Source organism: Canis aureus, chromosome 3, assembly GCF_053574225.1.
Source record: "Canis aureus isolate CA01 chromosome 3, VMU_Caureus_v.1.0, whole genome shotgun sequence".
NCBI lineage: Eukaryota > Metazoa > Chordata > Mammalia > Carnivora > Canidae > Canis > Canis aureus.
The window spans coordinates 21195293-21212621 of NC_135613.1; the positions used below are offsets into that span (position 1 = coordinate 21195293).

At 45.6% G+C, this 17329-nt stretch overlaps 1 protein-coding gene and 1 pseudogene across 2 annotated transcripts in view; one reads left to right on the plus strand and one right to left on the minus strand.

Moving 5' to 3' along the window:
• The first annotated feature begins 644 nt into the window (after positions 1-644).
• The window catches only part of USP10 (ubiquitin specific peptidase 10), a 72659-nt gene continuing 55974 nt past the window's right edge, over positions 645-17329 (plus strand). For both annotated transcript variants that reach the window (XM_077891046.1, XM_077891047.1), the window contains exon 1: positions 645-804. In XM_077891046.1, coding sequence (XP_077747172.1) covers positions 784-804 — 21 coding nt within the window. In that variant the 5' untranslated portion in view covers positions 645-783. The remainder of the gene's footprint in view (positions 805-17329) is intronic.
• On the minus strand, positions 12530-13702 carry LOC144310268 (actin, cytoplasmic 2 pseudogene; annotated as a pseudogene).

Genomic DNA, 17329 nt, shown 5'->3' on the forward strand with positions numbered 1-17329 from the left:
GGACCCAATCAGAAGGCAAACTGCGTGGTCAAGGAGGGAGCTCCGTGTTTCTGGGGTCAGTGACCGCAAAGTTGACCTGCCTGCATATGCGCAGGTAGGTGTGCAATAGGTGGCCCTTCCTGAGTGCTTGCTATTTGCCAGGCCCCTCACGCCGAGCTCTCGACGCGTGTTTTATTGGAATTTTCTGCACCGCCTGGCGATAGGCGTGGCGCAGAGTGGGCGCGCAAGGTTTGTGGAATGAGGAGTGACTAAAGGAATGAATGGACCGAAGGGTGTTCGGCACCCACAGGGGAGGGCGCCCGGTGGCCTTCGGCGCTCCCCTGGGAGACCCGGGTGCAGAGAGACCCTGCGGCTCCCGCCCCGGGCGAGCTCAGGTGGCGCCTCCAGGCTCCGGACGGTCCCGCGTCTCGCCCAGCACCCGGGTGGCCTCCCGGCAGGTGAGAACCCCGGGCCGGCCGGGCGCTGCGCGGTTATCAGCGCCGTCCCAGCCCCTCCGCCGCCCGGGGCCCCGGGCCCGAGGCCCCCAGCGCCCCGCCCGCCCGCTCCGCCGCGGGGCGCGGACTCGGTCCTCCAGGCCGGCTCCCGCCGCGCACGCCCACCTGTCGGCCGCGCATGCGCAGCACGCGCCCGGCGCGCCCGGCCTCCCCGCGCCCCGCGGCGCGCGGCCAGTGCGCAGGCGCGGCGGCCGATGCGAGTGTGTATGTGCGGGCGAGAAGATGGCGGCGGCGGGGGAAGCAGCGTGAGGAGTCGGACGAGCGCCGAGGCTCATTGAAACGGGCCGCCATGGCCCTCCGCAACCCGCAGGTAGCCGGCGGCCCGCGGCCCGGGCGGGAGCAGCCCCGGGCGTCGGCGGGCGGCGCGGGGGCGGGCGGGCGCGCCCTGCCCGGAGCGAGCGTGTGGGAGTGGGGGAGGGCGCCGGGACACGCTGCCCCGGACTAGGCCCCGGCCGCCCGCCGCCGCCCCGCCGCCCGCCGCCGCCCCGCCGCCCGCCGCCCCGCCGCCCCGCCGCCCCGCCGCCCCGCCGCCCCGCGCGGAGCCCCGGGCGCCCGGGCCGGGGGGAGCGGCGGGGGCGGGCGCCGGGCCGCCCGCGGGGGGCGCCAAGGGGTTAACCCCGGGGGACCGCGCGGGAGCCGGGGGCGCGGAGGGGTCCCCGGGCGCCCCCAGGGAGGCGGCGGCGGCGGCGGGGGGGGGGCGGCGGGGGGGGCGGGGGGCAGGGCCGTGCGGGCGCGCGGCGGGACCCCGAGGCGTGGGCTGCCCCGGCCCCGGCCCCGGCCCCCGCCCCCGGCCCCCGCCCCGGCCGCGGGGGGCTGCCTGGCGGCCCTGGCGTGTGCGCCCCACTCGCCGAACAGCAGCCTTAGGTCACTGTTGCAGAGAGACCTGGAAATCGAGTCCCCGGGACCGTACTTTGACTCGCATCGGAGTGACATCTTTTGCACGAATCCATTTCAGCCCGGCTGACACCGAGGCGCCGAGTCACAGCCGCAGCTAAAGTTTAGGGGCCGATTCTAATAACGCCGTGGGGGGGAGCGCTGTCGGTGCGGACCTGAGCCCCCACCCCACCCCCCACCCCCCACCCCCCACCCCCGGTACAATTACTCAGGCGGTTATTATCTTTCTAGTTTGCACTACACCCCTGTTTTTTTTGTTTTTTGTTTTTTTGTTTTTTTTTTTTTGACCGCTAATCCCTGGAAATGACTGCACTTCTTGCCCTCCTGGAGTGCTTTCGTGTTAAACATGGCAAAGTGAAACAAAGTAGCTCCTGGGAAACCTGGTGGCGGATACACACTAACCCTCCGTAAGCTGTTGGTTTTCCTCGCTCTTTTGGAAACGAAGTCGCTTTTAATAGCTGTTGTATGTAATTCATGTGTCGGGAAATGGTAAAACGCGAAAACCGTTTTTTTTTTTTTTTTCTCTTTTCTTTTCTTTAAATGAGATCCTACAGGAGGCTGGAATTTTGTGAGATATTGATACTGCATTCCGCAGTAGAAGTTTCCCCCTTTAACTTTCTGTTCGCTCTCGTGCATCTACTTTTGTGAGTGTTTAGTATGGTTCTTTGCACACGCAGAAAGGGGCTTCGTGTTTGAATGATCTCTACACATGTATAATCGAGTTTCTCTTCTTAAGAGACTTAGTATTTGCCGTTGAAGTATTAACGTGAATAGTTTGTTAAAATTAGTGAGAACGGCTACAAGATTCATTGTGGACTAACGTGTAATATATTCATAGTGATTTTGGGAAACGAAGAAAGCATGTTTAGGGATAACTCATTCAGTCCATTGTTTCTTTTTTCTTTTTTTCCCCAAGATTTTATTTTTGTAAGTAGCGTCTGCACCCACCGTGGGGCTCGAACTCACAACCCTGGGGTCAAGAGTTGCAGGCTCCACTGCCTGAGCCCGCCGGGCGCCCCCAATTCAGCGCTTTGTTATAAGCACCCGTAACAATGCCAATTGATTGAAATGATAATTAGCACCGATAATACGTAAATTTATTTGTGATTTCGTTTTTGTTCATTGTCCTGGTACTTAACGTTTTATACTACGATATTGCCTACACAAGTCTTTAGAAGTTCAGTGGCAGAAGTCAGCCAAACATAAATGTTAGCAACTCTTTGAGTTTATTCTTTTGTTGGGTTTGTTTTTTAAGAATGATTTAACTGCTTTTAAGTTTTAGCATGGAGAACGTGGCAGAGGATTAGTTTGATTTCTCATAAGTTTGTTTTTAAAAGAATAGTAATGAAAACAAGTAATGACATCATGTGACAGGCTTTCATGATTGTGTCCTCCTTGAGTCAGGCTGAGCATTTTAAGAAATTTGCATCATTCAGTTACCTTCTGTCCTAAGGGTCCTGCAGCATAAGTAGTCATTCATTCATTAATTCAACAAATAGTGATCACTTACCACCTGCTAAAGCACAGTGTTACAGGTATACTTGTTTACAATTGGGAGTAACAACCACAAATTAACAGTAAGGATTTTATATTAAAATTGATTTGTTACGGTTATAATTTTGAGAATTTATATAGAGTATATTCAGTTTCCATATTATTGATTGAACTCTGTTCCCTGGATTGAAGTGAACCAGTTCAGAACTTGGAAACATTTCTAATGCTGATAGCTTTCAACATTTTAACAGAGGATGAACTTTGACAATTGAAGTAAGTACATCTCTCATTTATGAATATATGTTGTCTGATGAAATGACTTGGGGTAATTAGTTTGAACTGAACGGTTCTTCCTTAAACCAGAAGAGATTTTTGTGGTCATTGAAGTTGTTTGTATAGTGAAATTTCCTCAACAGCGCCTCCTACCCGTCATTTGGCTCTCAGGTGGCTGCTCCTGTCCTGGTCCTCTGAAGCCAGCTCACTTCAGTCTTCATTACCTCACAGTAGTGGAGCTCCTACATTTTATACTATGGAATTTCTTGGATCCAATTTACAGCATATGGCAAAGTGTTACTGTGTCGTTGAATATCTGTTTATAACTGACAGCTATATTAGTAATTCTCAAAAGATACATTTTTATCGGAGTCTCACATACTAAGCAGCTGAAGTAAATAAGATTATTTGAAATGCAGGATATTTGGAGATCTTGATTTTCCTTTGCATAGTAACAGCAAAATTCGAAACATGTCCTAAGACTAGATATGCCATTTAAAGTTTTGAGTTGATGGTCACCACAGTGTTTATAGAGGGTAGTGCAGATGAGGGGTATCTAGGGCCCTGCTCATGCTCTTGATCCCATCTTGTTGGGACCACTGTTTACTGAAATGACAGTGAATGCTGAGCGGACCTGCCTCACTCCAAATTCATCTCCAGAGCAAAAGTTAGGACATCCATTCCAGTGCACTTTTATTTGGAACCTGTGTGATTTCAATAGTGTTCATGTACGAAAACTGAAAGGAGGAAAGGATGACAAGGTTTAGTTATTATTTAAGGACAAACCTAGTGGCATTTACTTTGTGCCATGTTCACAGTGTAATATTCAGGTAAATGCGAAAGATGGTATCATCTCTACTTGAATTATTAATTACATCAAAGATCATTTTTGTGTTTTTACTGATTTCAAACGTGTGAGTATTTGCTCTTAGTGGATCTGGTTTTTCAAGTGGATTATTAAAGGTGGTAGCTGAGGACACTTCTTACTGATAATATACTACAGTATGAGAAATTGTAGGAAGAGCTTGCTTTTGGATTTGTAATTAGACTGTTATATTTCTATTTACTGCCTCCCATGCAAGAATCACAGTGGCACAAAACAGATAAATCTGTTTGCAATGGAATTTATTGGCCTTGGGCCATTGGATTACTGTCATTTGTCACTTTCATGCTACTTCAGCAGTGTAGATGTTCATTTCCAAAGACTTACATGTGCTTGGATTGCAGTTTGCCTGTTTATTGAAGTGATCTCCCCCAGAGGTCTTTATGTGACCATTTCTGTCACTACAGGCTGGATTAAGAACTAGTGTAGGCAACATAAAGGTAGCCCGTGGGGTATGTTCATAATATTTGTTTCCAGGATCAGACATTGTAGAGCCCATCGTAAACCTGAATGTGTATCTTCAAAATGTAGACTTTTCATGAGCTGGTGATTTTTCTATTTGGAAGCTCCTCGGTCGTGACCCCATTCCAGCAGAAGACCTTAGAAATCAGAAGCTGTTGGCCAGTAACTCCATTCTGCCCTCTGTCTTGACATACAGTTCTCCTGTTGTCCTCTCCTGGGAATAGAGTAGGTGAGGTGCAGAGAAGATAGAGGTATGGGTTAAGGCTGGGGGAGAGTAATGTAGTGCAGAGAGGATTAGAGCATATTTTCCCAGAGTTTCCTTTTCTGTCTTACTGGAAAATTGTTAGATGGTAGTGTGCATATAGTGTTAACCCAGTGCCTGCCACCAAGTGTCCACCCTCATGCTGACTACTCTTGTGATCCATTGGCCCCTCACTTTTGGTTGTCTGCAGTTTTATTGGTTGTCATTCTTCAGATTCTTAATTTATGTTTTTTTGGATCGGCCTGAGGGACATTACCTAAACCTACCCTGTCTGATTCAAGAGTCTCTTAACTGGTGTGCTACAGGTAAAAGTATGTCCTAGTAGAAAGGCCGGGTAACCCCCACTCTTGTACATTTGGTACTTGATTTTTACATCTTTTTCCCCCTCCCTCCATCTTTTTTTTCCTTTCTTTCTTTCTTTCTTTCTTTCTTTCTTTCTTTCTTTATTTATTTATTTATTTATTTATTTATTTATTTTTACATTTGTTTTATTTAAGTTTGATTTGCCAACATATAGTATAACATCAAGTGCCCTCCTCAGTGCCCGTCACGCAGTTTCCTCCCTCTTTCTTTCTCCCTTTCTTTCTTATCATCTATGATGGTAGCAGATTTTGTTTCCGCATTTGTCCCTGTTTTTTGAGAAAAAGTTTTTTGGGGTGCTTGGTGCAGTTGGTTAGACGTCTGACTTGAATTCAGCTCAGGTCATGATCTCAGGGTCATGAGAGCGTGTCCTGCATTTCCTCTTTCCGCATGGAGTCTGCTGGAAATTCTCTCTCTCCCTCTCCCACTCATGCTGTGTCTCTGTCTGTCTTTCAGAATCTTTGAAAAAGAAAAATTTTTCGTCTCTCTGTACTGTGTGCAGACAAATTGCTGATTGGGGTGGGAAGGGTGAAATGCCTTGAATGGTGCACCTCCTGGAGCTGTCCTTTCGAGATGAAACCTGCTGGTTGTGCTAGAATTGGTAGTGACAGCTTTCCAGACCATTTTCTCTATTTCGTTCTCCTCACTATCCACAAAAACAGTTTTGCACTAATCTGAGTACATGTCAAAAATACTGGTTTGTAAAATGTATCAAATAAAGCTAGATATCTTTATAAGTTACATTTGCAAGACATAGACCTTGTGAAATGAAACTGCTCAAGAGCATTTAAGATAACTCTGTGTAGAAAATTTTGATTTACCTTTTGGTCTGATGGGTTACAGTCTACATTGTTTACTTGTTCTCACATAAATATGACGTCTTTTGCCCTGGATATAATGAGTGCATTTTAAGTTTTATTATATTCATTTAAATTTAGTTAGGACCATATAACTTGTGAATTTATTTGGTATTCTAATAACTGTTAGGATTTCGAGTGTTTTTTTTTTTTTTGAGTTTTCTTATTTGAGACATTTTATAACTGGAGGAGTGAAGCAGTGCTTCTCGAGAGACTTTTATGTCATTAAAGTACTCTCCTTGTTCTTTCTGAAAGTCTTATTTTTTTTTTCCTTTTGATAGGACATGTTGAAGCTTTAAAGGAAATAGAAGAGTATTTGACAGTAAAAATTAAAAATTAATTCTAGAGGTTTTTTTTTTTTTTTTTTTTTTTCTTTTTAAGATTTTATTTATTTCAGGGCAGTCCCGGTGGCTTAGCGGTTTAGCGCCGCCTTCAGCCCGAGGTGGATCCTGGAGACCCGGGATCGAGTCCCACGTCGGGCTCCCTGCATGGAGCCTGCTTCTCCCTCTGCCTGTGTCTCTGCCTCTCTCTCTGTCTCCACGTCTCTCATGAATAAATAAATAAAATCTTTTTTTAATTTTTATTTTTTAATTTATTTCAGAGGGAGAGAGCCAGAGTGAGTGTGTGTGGGAGAGCACAAGAGCAGGGGCAGGGAGAAGCAAACTCCCTGCTGAGCAGGGAGCTACACGGGGTTTGATCCCAGGACGGTTCATGACCTGAGCCAAAGGCAGTTGCTTAACTGACTGAGCCACCCGGGCATCCCTATTCTGGAGTTTTTTGAGAATCTTGCCCAGTGTTGTAAAGTATGTCTCTCGATAGTTTAAGTAGTAATTCCACTTTAGATGGCTGCCAAGATGGGTATACTTATTTGAGACCTGAAATTAGGCTAAGTAGATCCCATAGTTGGACAAGGAAGAACATAATAATAAAACATTAAATATTGCAATATTTAAGCATTTGAGAAATGTTGTGCAGTGCATAAGCTTCATGGTTTATAAAGTGCCGTAGCTTGTTTGATCCTTATGGCTACTATGCAGTATGTTATTGTCATCACCATTTTACGAATGAGTGAAGTGAGACCCTGGCAGCTTGTGACTTGAAGTCCCATGGCTGTTAAGTGCGTGATCAGGGGCTTGCAGGCAGGATGCTTTGTTTTTTTCTGCTTTGCCAAACTGCTTTTCTACAAGAGACTGGTAAAGGCATAGTGCTTCACATGGTGACTTTGCCGTAACACTTCCTCAATGAAGGTTTACGGAATGAGTGAATGCATGAAATAAAAATTGAACTGTTTGAAGATGTTCTTTATTTATTTTGAGAGAAAGAGAGAGGATGTATGCACACGAGTAGGGCGAGTGGTAGTGGAAGAAACAGACTTCATGCTTAGCATGGAGCCCAATGCCAGGTTTGATCCCAGGACCCTGAAATCATGACCTGAGTTGAAATCAAGAGCTGATGTTCAAAAGACTGAGCCACCCAGATGCGTGCCCCCCCACCCCCCATTGAAACATTTAAAGATTGCAATCTTACTAAGAGTTAAAAATATGTTACTCATTACTAAATTGTGTGTGTGGCGTGTCCTTGTTGATTTTTTTTTTTAAACACAAACTACAGGGGTGTTTGGATGGTGAAGTCAGGTAAGCATCTGATGGCTTGATTTTTGGCTCAGGTCATGATCCCTGGGTCCTGGGTTTGAGCTGCTTGTTGGTCTCTGCACTCAGTATGGAGTCTGCCTCTCCCTGTCACTCTGCCTTAATCTTCATTCATGCACTCTTCCTCTATCTCTCAAATAAAGAAATAAAAATAAGCACAAACTATAGGGGGCATCTGGGTGGCTCAGTGGTTGAGCATCTGCCTTTGGCTCCGGTTGAGTCCTGCATCGGGCTCTCTGCAGGGAGCCTGCTTCTCTCTCTGCCTCTATTTCTCTCATGAATAAATAATCTTTTTTTTTTTTTAGGATTTTATTTATTTATTTATTTATGAGAGACACACAGAGAGAGGCACAGACCTAGGCAGAGGGAGACTCAGGCTTCAAGCAGGAAGCCCGATGTCGGACTCAGTCCTGGGACTCTGGGATCGTGCCCTGAGCTGAAGACAGACGCTCAATCAGTTGAGCCACCCAGGTGTCCCAAATAAAATCTTTTTTTTTTTTTCCAAATAAAATCTTAAAAAAAAAAAAAAATAGACACAAACTACAGATGTGCTCTTTCTAAAACATATGAACAACCCAGAAGTATTGAAAGTAAAAAGTAGAAGTCATATTCTTTCTGGCCCTTAATGCTCAGTTTGATACATGTCTTTCATGCTTTTTTCTGCTGTGTGTTTTTGTTGTTATTCCATTGTATGATCTGTTTAATCAGCTCACTCAGGTCACTGAGCTGAACCTTTGGAGCAAATCTTGTTTTAAAATTATTGAAGGCATCTCTTCAAGCATACTGAGATTAATGAAACATATTTTGGAGGTTAAAATATACTGAGAACTGTGGAAGTGCCCTAGAAATTTCTGAGTAATAAAATGCCCACTTAAAAAAAAAAGATTATTTATTTGTTTGTTTGGAAGAGAGCACAAACAGGGGGAACAACAGAGGGAGAGGGAGAAGCAGGCTCCCTGCTGCATAGGGAGTCTGATGTGGGCAGGACTCTGGGATCATGACCTGAGCCAAAGGCAGATGCTTAACCCACTCAGCCACCCAGATGCCCCAAACACTTTAAAAAAAAAAAAGTTATTTTGAAGAATTCAAACCCTCAGTTACAGCAGCCATGCCATCTAGTTTTTATATAGTAAATTGAGAGGATGAGTGAATAGTGGGGGAATTGGTGGTTAACTTGGGTTTTCCCCTATCTTCTACTAAAATCAGGTTTTCTTCTCTTTCCCTTTGTTTTAATCAAAGCACTACAATGGCAGAAAGTAAAACACTCCCATTGCCCACCTCAGGTCCCTCTCCCCAGAGACAACCACATTCAACCACTTCTGACTCTAATAAAATGCAGAATCAGGTCTTCCAAGGGTAGCACTCTGTATCATTTGGAATTAATTTGTAGGCTATCAGACACTTTTATTCAGAACCACATATAAAGGTCTTTGTATCTTTTGTGATTGTTCAAACAAAAATTTTTGGTGCCTGGGCATTAGGAATATGGAGCTGAAGGGAGTTGCTGTGCTTTAGAAAAAGTTCACAGAGTAGTAGAGGGGAGAGAGACAGGCTAATTGGTGAATCCTGATTTAGGGGGGTAGTTCCTGTAACAAGTGTGAAGAACATTGTCAAAACTTTCATTCATTCAGCAAATAGTTATTGAGTGGCTTCTGTGTACCAGGCACAGAGGACGGGGTGACAAGCAAAAACAGGCATTGTCCCTCCTACCAGGGAGCTTACTGTCTGGTGAGGGAGAGTTGCTGAACAGATAATCACAGTAATGCATGTGTCATTCCAAGCTGAGAAGCACGTCCCAAAGGAAGGGGACACGGTGTGTTGGCATGGCCTGGGGAAGTCAAGAAAGTATTTCCCTGGAAGTGGTGCCTTAGCAGAGATGGACAGTGTGAGACAGTGCAGACGGCCTGTGCACTGGCCCTGTGGCTACAGGGAGTTCAGAGCACTTAAGAGAACTCCAAGAAAGCCTATATATGCAGAGCTTAGTGCTGGAGAGGAGAGGCACACCTGGGTCTGTCTAGCCTGGTAGGCTTTCTTAGGTGATAATGTCTTTATCTTGAGAAAAACATGGAAGGAGGGAATCATGCAGTATGTAGGCATGGACCATATAATCACGTTGCAGTGTGTGCTCACTCTTTGACCGCCCTGTGCAGAATAGATTTGTTATAATGGGGTCACAGTGGCCATTGGAAGATCACATAGGAGGATTTCTGGATTTTGGTTTAGGGGAGAGTGCAGTGGAGAGAGTGCATGATTCAAGAGATGTTTAGATGTAAGATGGATTGAACAGGAGAATGTAACTGAGTGTCAGGGGAAGCTGGGAAGATATCTCTTCTTAAAGGGTGACATTTGGGCAGAGAAGCATGAGGACAAAGGCCTATGGGAGAGTGAGCGTGCAGAGGAAGAAGTCTCAAAATCTGAGGCACATTTGGGGACCCAGGAGAGGTTTGTGGCTGGAGTGATGTGTAGGGTGAAGTGGTGGGGCAGGAGTCAGGAGAGGTGAAGGGCCCTGAGAGAGTCCAAGGTGAAGACTGCCTTTAATCTTGTAAGCAGCTGGAGGTCTTTGGGAGCCCACAGTTTTTTTGTAATAAAACCACAGGTTTTAAAAAGTGGTAGTACCAGGTTGTGTTAGCATTGCTTGGTGGAGCTGGTTTCCAGGGGGCTAGTTGAGATACTTCATGGGCTGTCAAAGGACTATATAACTCACTCTTTTGGCTGTCCTCCAGATCTGGGAATGTATTCTCTGTTCACTTCAGCACCCCAGGCATCTTAAACCCCAAAACTTTGAGGGAAAAAAGTAGGGGATTCTTTTGGGGACATCTGAGGTGGATTAATGCAAGGCAAGTAGCTCTTGACTGTCCTTAGTGATAATTGGATAGATTTGTTAGAAAAGGCCATTTGGGGCCACTAGTCCCTTTATTTTTTTGGGGGGGCGGGGGAGCAGGCACCTATAAGAACAAGTATTTGTTCCTTTGTTAAATCCTAGGAAATAAAATAGAAGAAAGACATGTCACCCATGGTGTCCCACAACCCCGAGGTGACTTCTGAGGTTAATAATTTGAAAAGCTTCCCTTTGGTCCTTTTTATCACAGATATTAGAAATTTGGAATAATTTTATTTTACAGTATTTTCTTAGGTTGTGACCCTTCATCATAGTTTTGTCGTGTGGGAATCATCTTGCACCTTGATGGCCATCAAGACCTCCTGGGTATAGGGCTTCTTGTGGGTAGGCCCCCAGATCTGGGTTTTAGGCAGTTCTCTCTGGATACTGCAGCTACCCTCAGGTTTCAGAGCCACCACATGGCTTTATTTCCAGCTTGTTTCACTTAACCTGTTGAGCACTTTAACCATGATGAGGATTAACTAAATCATATTTTGGATACAAATTTTTAACTTGTCTAGGTTAGATGTGAACAATAACAAAGATACATGTATGTACCCTGCTGTGAGAGGCGCTATTACTTAATTTTAGCACTGAGTGGAATGAGTTGTGGGAAAAGAACCAGCATGAGCAGCCTGAAAATTTTACCCTTTAGAAGGTCTGTCACATTGGGTTTTCAGACTGAGATTTCTGATTAATTCCATTTCAGCAGCATTTGTCCAGCTCTTGCTGTATGCCGGTGCCTGTATTGGGGTTTGTACATTATAAAACACAATTACAAAAAATATCTAAGTACAGATACATTCCCCAGAGCCATAGAGATGCCCTGTGTGTGGCCACTCTACTCTTGTGTTGCAGGTAGGACCTAGTGGTGGACAGTGTGGGAGCGGCCCAGACTTCAGCATGGCTCATTCGAATGTGACATGACCATTGATGTCCTAGAGAGCTGGGATGAAACTTTTTTTTTCTTTTTTTAAAAACAGATTTTATTTATTTATGTATATAGAGAGTGTGCACAAAAGTGGGTGGAGGGGCAGAGAGAGAGGGAGAAACAGACTCCCCGTTGAACAGGGAGCCTGACTGGGAGCTTGATGCCAGAACTGTGGGATCATGACCTCAGCTGGAGGCAGACGCTTAACTCACTGAGCCACCCAGGCGCCCCTGGGATGAACTTTCTAATTCATCCTGAAGCCTGACTGTAGTCAGAGAAATGAGGTACAGTATTAAATCAATTTGTTTTTTAAAATTCTTGCCCTTAAAATAAATAAATAAATAAATAAATAAATAAATAAATAAATAAATAAATAAATAAATAAATAAATAAAATTCTTGCCCTTTTTTGTTGCTGGTCATAGGTTTCTCAGTTTAGGAAATCCTTGCCCCCAGTTTTCACAAACATGTTCAAAAAATTATTTATTTATTTATTTATTTATTTATTTGTTTATTTAATTTATTTTTTAAAAAGATTTTGTTTATTCATGAGAGACCCGGAGAGAGAGGCAGAGACATAGGCAGAAGGAGAAGCAGGCTCTTTTTTTCCCTCCCTTTAAGGTGTGCACTTTATTGAACTGGCCTCAAGTCAGTGTACTGGTAAGCCCTGGATGCCTCCATGCCTCAGCCCCACTCCCAGGGAGACCAAAAGCCTTCATAAATTGGGGGGACAAAAAACGGGGGCCGTGATGGCAGACCATTCAAAATAAAAAAGAACAACTATTAAGGCGAAGATTAAAAAAAATTGGACTACATAATTTACACAAAAGGAATTCTATCACCCTCCCCTGTGTGGACTCGGGTGAGGACAGGCCATTCTCTGCAGGGAGAAATGGGGTGGCTTTTGGGAAGGCAAAGGACTTCCTGTAACAAAACATCTCAGATATTTGGAATGACTTAAAAAAAAAAAAAAAAAGAACAATGTACAATCAATGTCCTCGCCACATTGTAGAACTTTGGGGATGCTCGCTCCAACCCACTGCTGTCACCTTCACCATTCCAGTTTTGAAATCCTGAGTCAAGTGCCAAAACAAAACAAAACAAATAAAAATAAAAAATCCAAAAACAAAAATTAAAAAAAAAAAAAAAGCCATGCCAATCTCATCTTGGTTTCTGCGCAAGTTAGGTTTTGTCAAGAAAGGGTGTAACACAACTAAAGTAACAGTCTGCCTAGAAGCATTTGTGGTGAACGATGGAGGGGCTGGACTCGTCGTATTCCTGCTTGCTGATCCACATCTGCTGGAAGGTGGACAGTGAGGCCAGGATGGAGCCCCCAATCCACACAGAGTACTTGTGCTCAGGGGGTGCGATGATCTTGATCTTCATTGTGCTGGGTGCCAGGGCAGTGATCTGCACCCTGTCAGCGATGCCGGGGTACATGGTGGTCCCACCAGACAGCACTGTGTTGGCATAGAGGTCCTTGCGGATGTCGATGTCACACTTCATGATGGAGTTGAAGGTAGTTTCATGGATGCCACAGGATTCCATGCCCAGGAAGGAAGGCTGGAAGAGAGCCTCTGGGCAGCGGAACCGCTTGTTGCCAATAGTGATGACCTGCCTGTCGGGCAGCTCATAGCTCTTCTCCAGGGAGGAGCTGGAGGCTGCGGTGGCCATCTCCTGCTCGAAGTCCAGGGCCACATAACACAGCTTCTCCTTGATGTCACGCATGATTTCCACTCGGCAGTGGTGGTGAAGCTGTAGCCACACTCCATGAGGATCTTCATGAGGTCAGGTCCCAGCCAGCCAGGTCCAGATGCAAGATGGCATGGGGGAGGGGGCATACCCCTCATAGATGAGCACTGTGTGGGTGACCCCATCACTGGAGTCCATCACGATGCCAGTGGTGTGGCCAGAGGCATACAGGGACAGCACAGCCTGGATGGCCATGTACATGGCTGGGGTGTTGAAAGTCTTGAACGTGATCTGGGTCATCTTCTCACAGTTGCTCTGGGGGTTCAGGGGGGCCTAGGTCAGCAGCACCGGATGCTCCTCGGGGGCCATGCGCAGCTCGTTGTAGAAGGTGTGGTGCCAGATCTTCTCCATGTCGTCCCAGTTGGTGACGATGCCATGCTCGATGGGATACTCAGGGTTAGGATGCCCCTCTTGCTCTGGGCCTCATCGCCCACGTAGGAGTCCTTCTGGCCCATGCCGACCATCATGCCCTAGTGCTGGGGGCGTCCCACAATGGAGGGGAAGACGGCCTGGGTGGGGAGCTCTTTGAGGGAAGCCTGATGTGGGGCTCAGGACCATGCCCCGAGCCAGAGGCAGACGCTCGACCACTGAGCCACCCAGGTGTCCCAATAATTACTTTTTTAAAAAAAAAGATTTTATTTATTCACTTATTTTAGAGAGAGACAGACAGACTGGCTGAGGAAGGGGCAGAGAGCAAGGGAGAGAATCTCAAGCAGACTACACACAGATGTTGGAGCCCAAAGCAGGACTTGATTGCAGGACCCCAAGATCATGACCTGGGCCAAAATCAAGACAGATACTCAACCAACTAAGCCACCCAGACATCCCTGAAGTAATTACTCTTGGTTCGGCCTTCTTATTGAACACTTGGTTTTCCTGTGCAGCAACTGTACATTATGGGTTAAGTGCCACAGATTTTGAATTTTAAAATTTAACTTGACTAGTGTTCAGTGAGAAAGATAAGAGAAAGGTGTTGTTTTGTTTGGATCAAGAAGCATTCTGTATAGTTATGGCTGAAAGCTTAGCTGACTATAACTTGAACTTCATACACAATGACACTGTAGCAATATCCTAGCAGTGACTAGTCTTGGACACAGAATTACCACAGCTGAGTTTGGAAAGAGTTGGCCTCTTATCCCATAGCACATGTTGAACAAATAGGCTTTCTTTCTAAGGTAGACAGAAAGTAAAATACATTGTCATTTTATCTCTTTGATATTGATTCTTTTGGCTGCAACATAGATCTGAATTAGTTTTGTTAATTAGTCCTTCACTTTCCTATGAAAAAGGAAAGGAATGCCCTGTGTGTAATGTGCGCAGTGAGCTTTGGGGCCCCTGTGAACTTTGATTCTGTAGATGCCCTCCCTGTCTTTCCTCTGAGAGTCAGCTATTGATGGAAGGAAGCCTGTAGCATTCTGGGCCCTCCATGGGCGCTGTGCCCAGAGAGGGCCCTGCCTGGTGGAGTGAACACCACACACATGGTTGTCTAACTAGAGCCCTGGTGGGTGTTTTTGAAGTAATCATAAGGATCCTGGGGGTGATCTGGTGGCCCAGGAAGTCTTTCTTGAGGTCTGGTCTTCTCCAGCACCTCCATTGTCAGCACAGCATCTTGCTTCCACAGTGTGTGCAGTGAATAAGTTAGTTGAGGGAGGGACCTGTTGGAGGAAACAATAAAGAAAATACTTGTTGTCATTCAGTTTGTTCAGGACCCGCATATGGGTTTGTTTTGGTGTTTCTCATTCTGGAAATGAAGATTAGGATCACAGTGTGCAGAACCCTGAGGGACAGATTTCATCCTCCGTAGAAATACCTTGTAGTAATGAGATCTGAATAAGAAAGATAGGCTGCCCATGAAGTATTCAGATTGATTATAATTTCTTCATTAAGAATGAGTGGGTGAGGGGCCCCTGGGTGGCTCAGTCGGTTGAGCATCTGCCTTTGGCTCAGGTGATCCCAGGGTCCTGGGATCGAGTGCCTCTGCATTGGGCTTTTTGCTCAGCAGGGAGCCTGACTTTGCCTCTGTTGCTCCCCCTGCTTGTGTGCACACACACTCTCTCTCTCTGTCAAGTAAATAAAATCTTTAAAAAAAGAAAGAAAGAAAGAAAAGAAAGAAAGAAAAGAAAAGAAAAGAAAAGAAAAAAAAGAAAGAAAACGAAGGAGTTGGTGGAGCACCTGGCTGTCTCATTGGTGAAGCCTCTGACTCAACCTCAGGGTTGTAAGTTCAAGCCTCATATTGGGTATAGAGTTTACTTTAAAACAAAACAAAACAAAAACAAAGAATGCATGGGTGACCTCTAAGCTTCTTTTAAGGTTTTTGATGTTCTCTGTTCTCTTTATCTCTGTTGTATATAGTTTCTTAAATCCAGGTGACTGACCTGTGTATCAGATAATAAGGTTTCATTTTCTGGGTTGTTTCTCAATAAATGTAATCCTGAGATCAGAGGACAGTTATTGACTCCAATACAGTGCTTTCAGCCTTCCTCTCCCATGCCCTGTTAGTAGGCCATGGCAGCCATCACTTGTTGACCTGGTCAGAGTAAATGCCTTTAATTCCCCCAATTCTCAAGAGCTAAAGAGCTGTCAGCCTTCCCAGGTAGAGAGCCTAATTGTATGTAAGAGATGAGGATAATCACTGATACACCCCCAGGGCCTAGAGCATGATCAGTGCTCAATAAGTATGTATTGATGAAAAAATTGGTGAAAGATACAGGACAGTCCATTTATTGAGCAAGTTCACAGTTGAACATGGGAGAGACTAATCAACTGTTAAAATCCAGAGTAAATAATTATTTTTTTTTTTAATTTTTATTTATTTATGATAGTCCCACAGAGAGAGAGAGAGAGAGAGAGAGAGAGAGAGAGAGGCAGAGACATAGGCAGAGGGAGAAGCAGGCTCCATGCACTGGGAGCCCGATGTGGGATTCGATCCCGGGTCTCCAGGATCGTGCCCTGGGCCAAAGGCAGGCGCCAAACCGCTGCGCCACCCAGGGATCCCAGAGTAAATAATTCTGCAGGTTTGTTGGGAAAATGGTTGGTAAAGTGACTGAGTTCTATGGTTTGAGAAATCAGCCAGCCAGAGAGAAGGCCACTGGTGCAAGAGACCCAGTGTGCACAGCTATGCAGAAGAGCGCAGAGAGCGCTGCGGCCTGGGCTGTTGATGGGAGGTCTTGGCTGATGAGTCTGGAAAGGTAGGTAAGTGCAAAACCATGAGCTCTTATATGCTCTGCTGGAGCCTTTTCTTCTGAAGAGTTGTGGAAGGCTGTTCCTAAGGACCAAAATCACATTCCCATTTAATTTTAATTTCAATTTTTTAAAAGATTTTATTTATTCATTAGTGTGTGGGTGCACACGCCCAAGTTGGGGGTAGTGGCAGAGGAAGAGGGAGAAGCAGACTGCTCGTTGAGCAGAGAGCCCGAGGCAGGGCTCTATCCCAGGGCTCCAGGATCTTGATCTGAGGTGAAGGCAGATGCTTCACAACTTAGCCACCCAGGCACCTCTAATGTTTGGATTTTATTTTATTTATTTATTTATTTTATTTTTTATTTTTTTTAAAGATTTTATTTTTTTAATTTTTATTTATTTATAATAGTCACACAGAGAGAGAGGCAGAGACACAGGCAGAGGGAGAAGCAGGCTCCATGCACCTGGAGCCCGACGTGGGATTCGATCCTGGGTCTTCAGGATCACACCCTGGGCCAAAGGCAGGCGCCAAACCGCTGCGCCACCCAGGGATCCCTAATGTTTGGATTTTAAAACTGCATACTGATTTGATCAGGGGCAAGTGGGAGTGATCTTACTTTCTATGAATCCCCTGGTTGCAGCTACTGAACTTGGAACAAGACTTTTATCTCCTTCATTGCTCACTTCATTCGTGTCTTAGGATGCCTTTGATAACATGTAAAAGAAAGGCCAGCCCTGACTGGCTTGCACCATACACGAGAGATGAGTAGTGGCTCATGGAACTAGAAATCCCAGAAGGAGGCCAGGCTTTAGGGATGGTCTGCTGAATCAGTGTCTTTGAGGACCTGGTTTCTTCTCACTTGTGTTGTGTCAGCATTTTCCTAAGGCTGGTTCTCCTCCAAATGACACAACGGTCACAGCAGTTGCAGGCTTCACAGTAGTGTCCAGCCTGCACCATGTC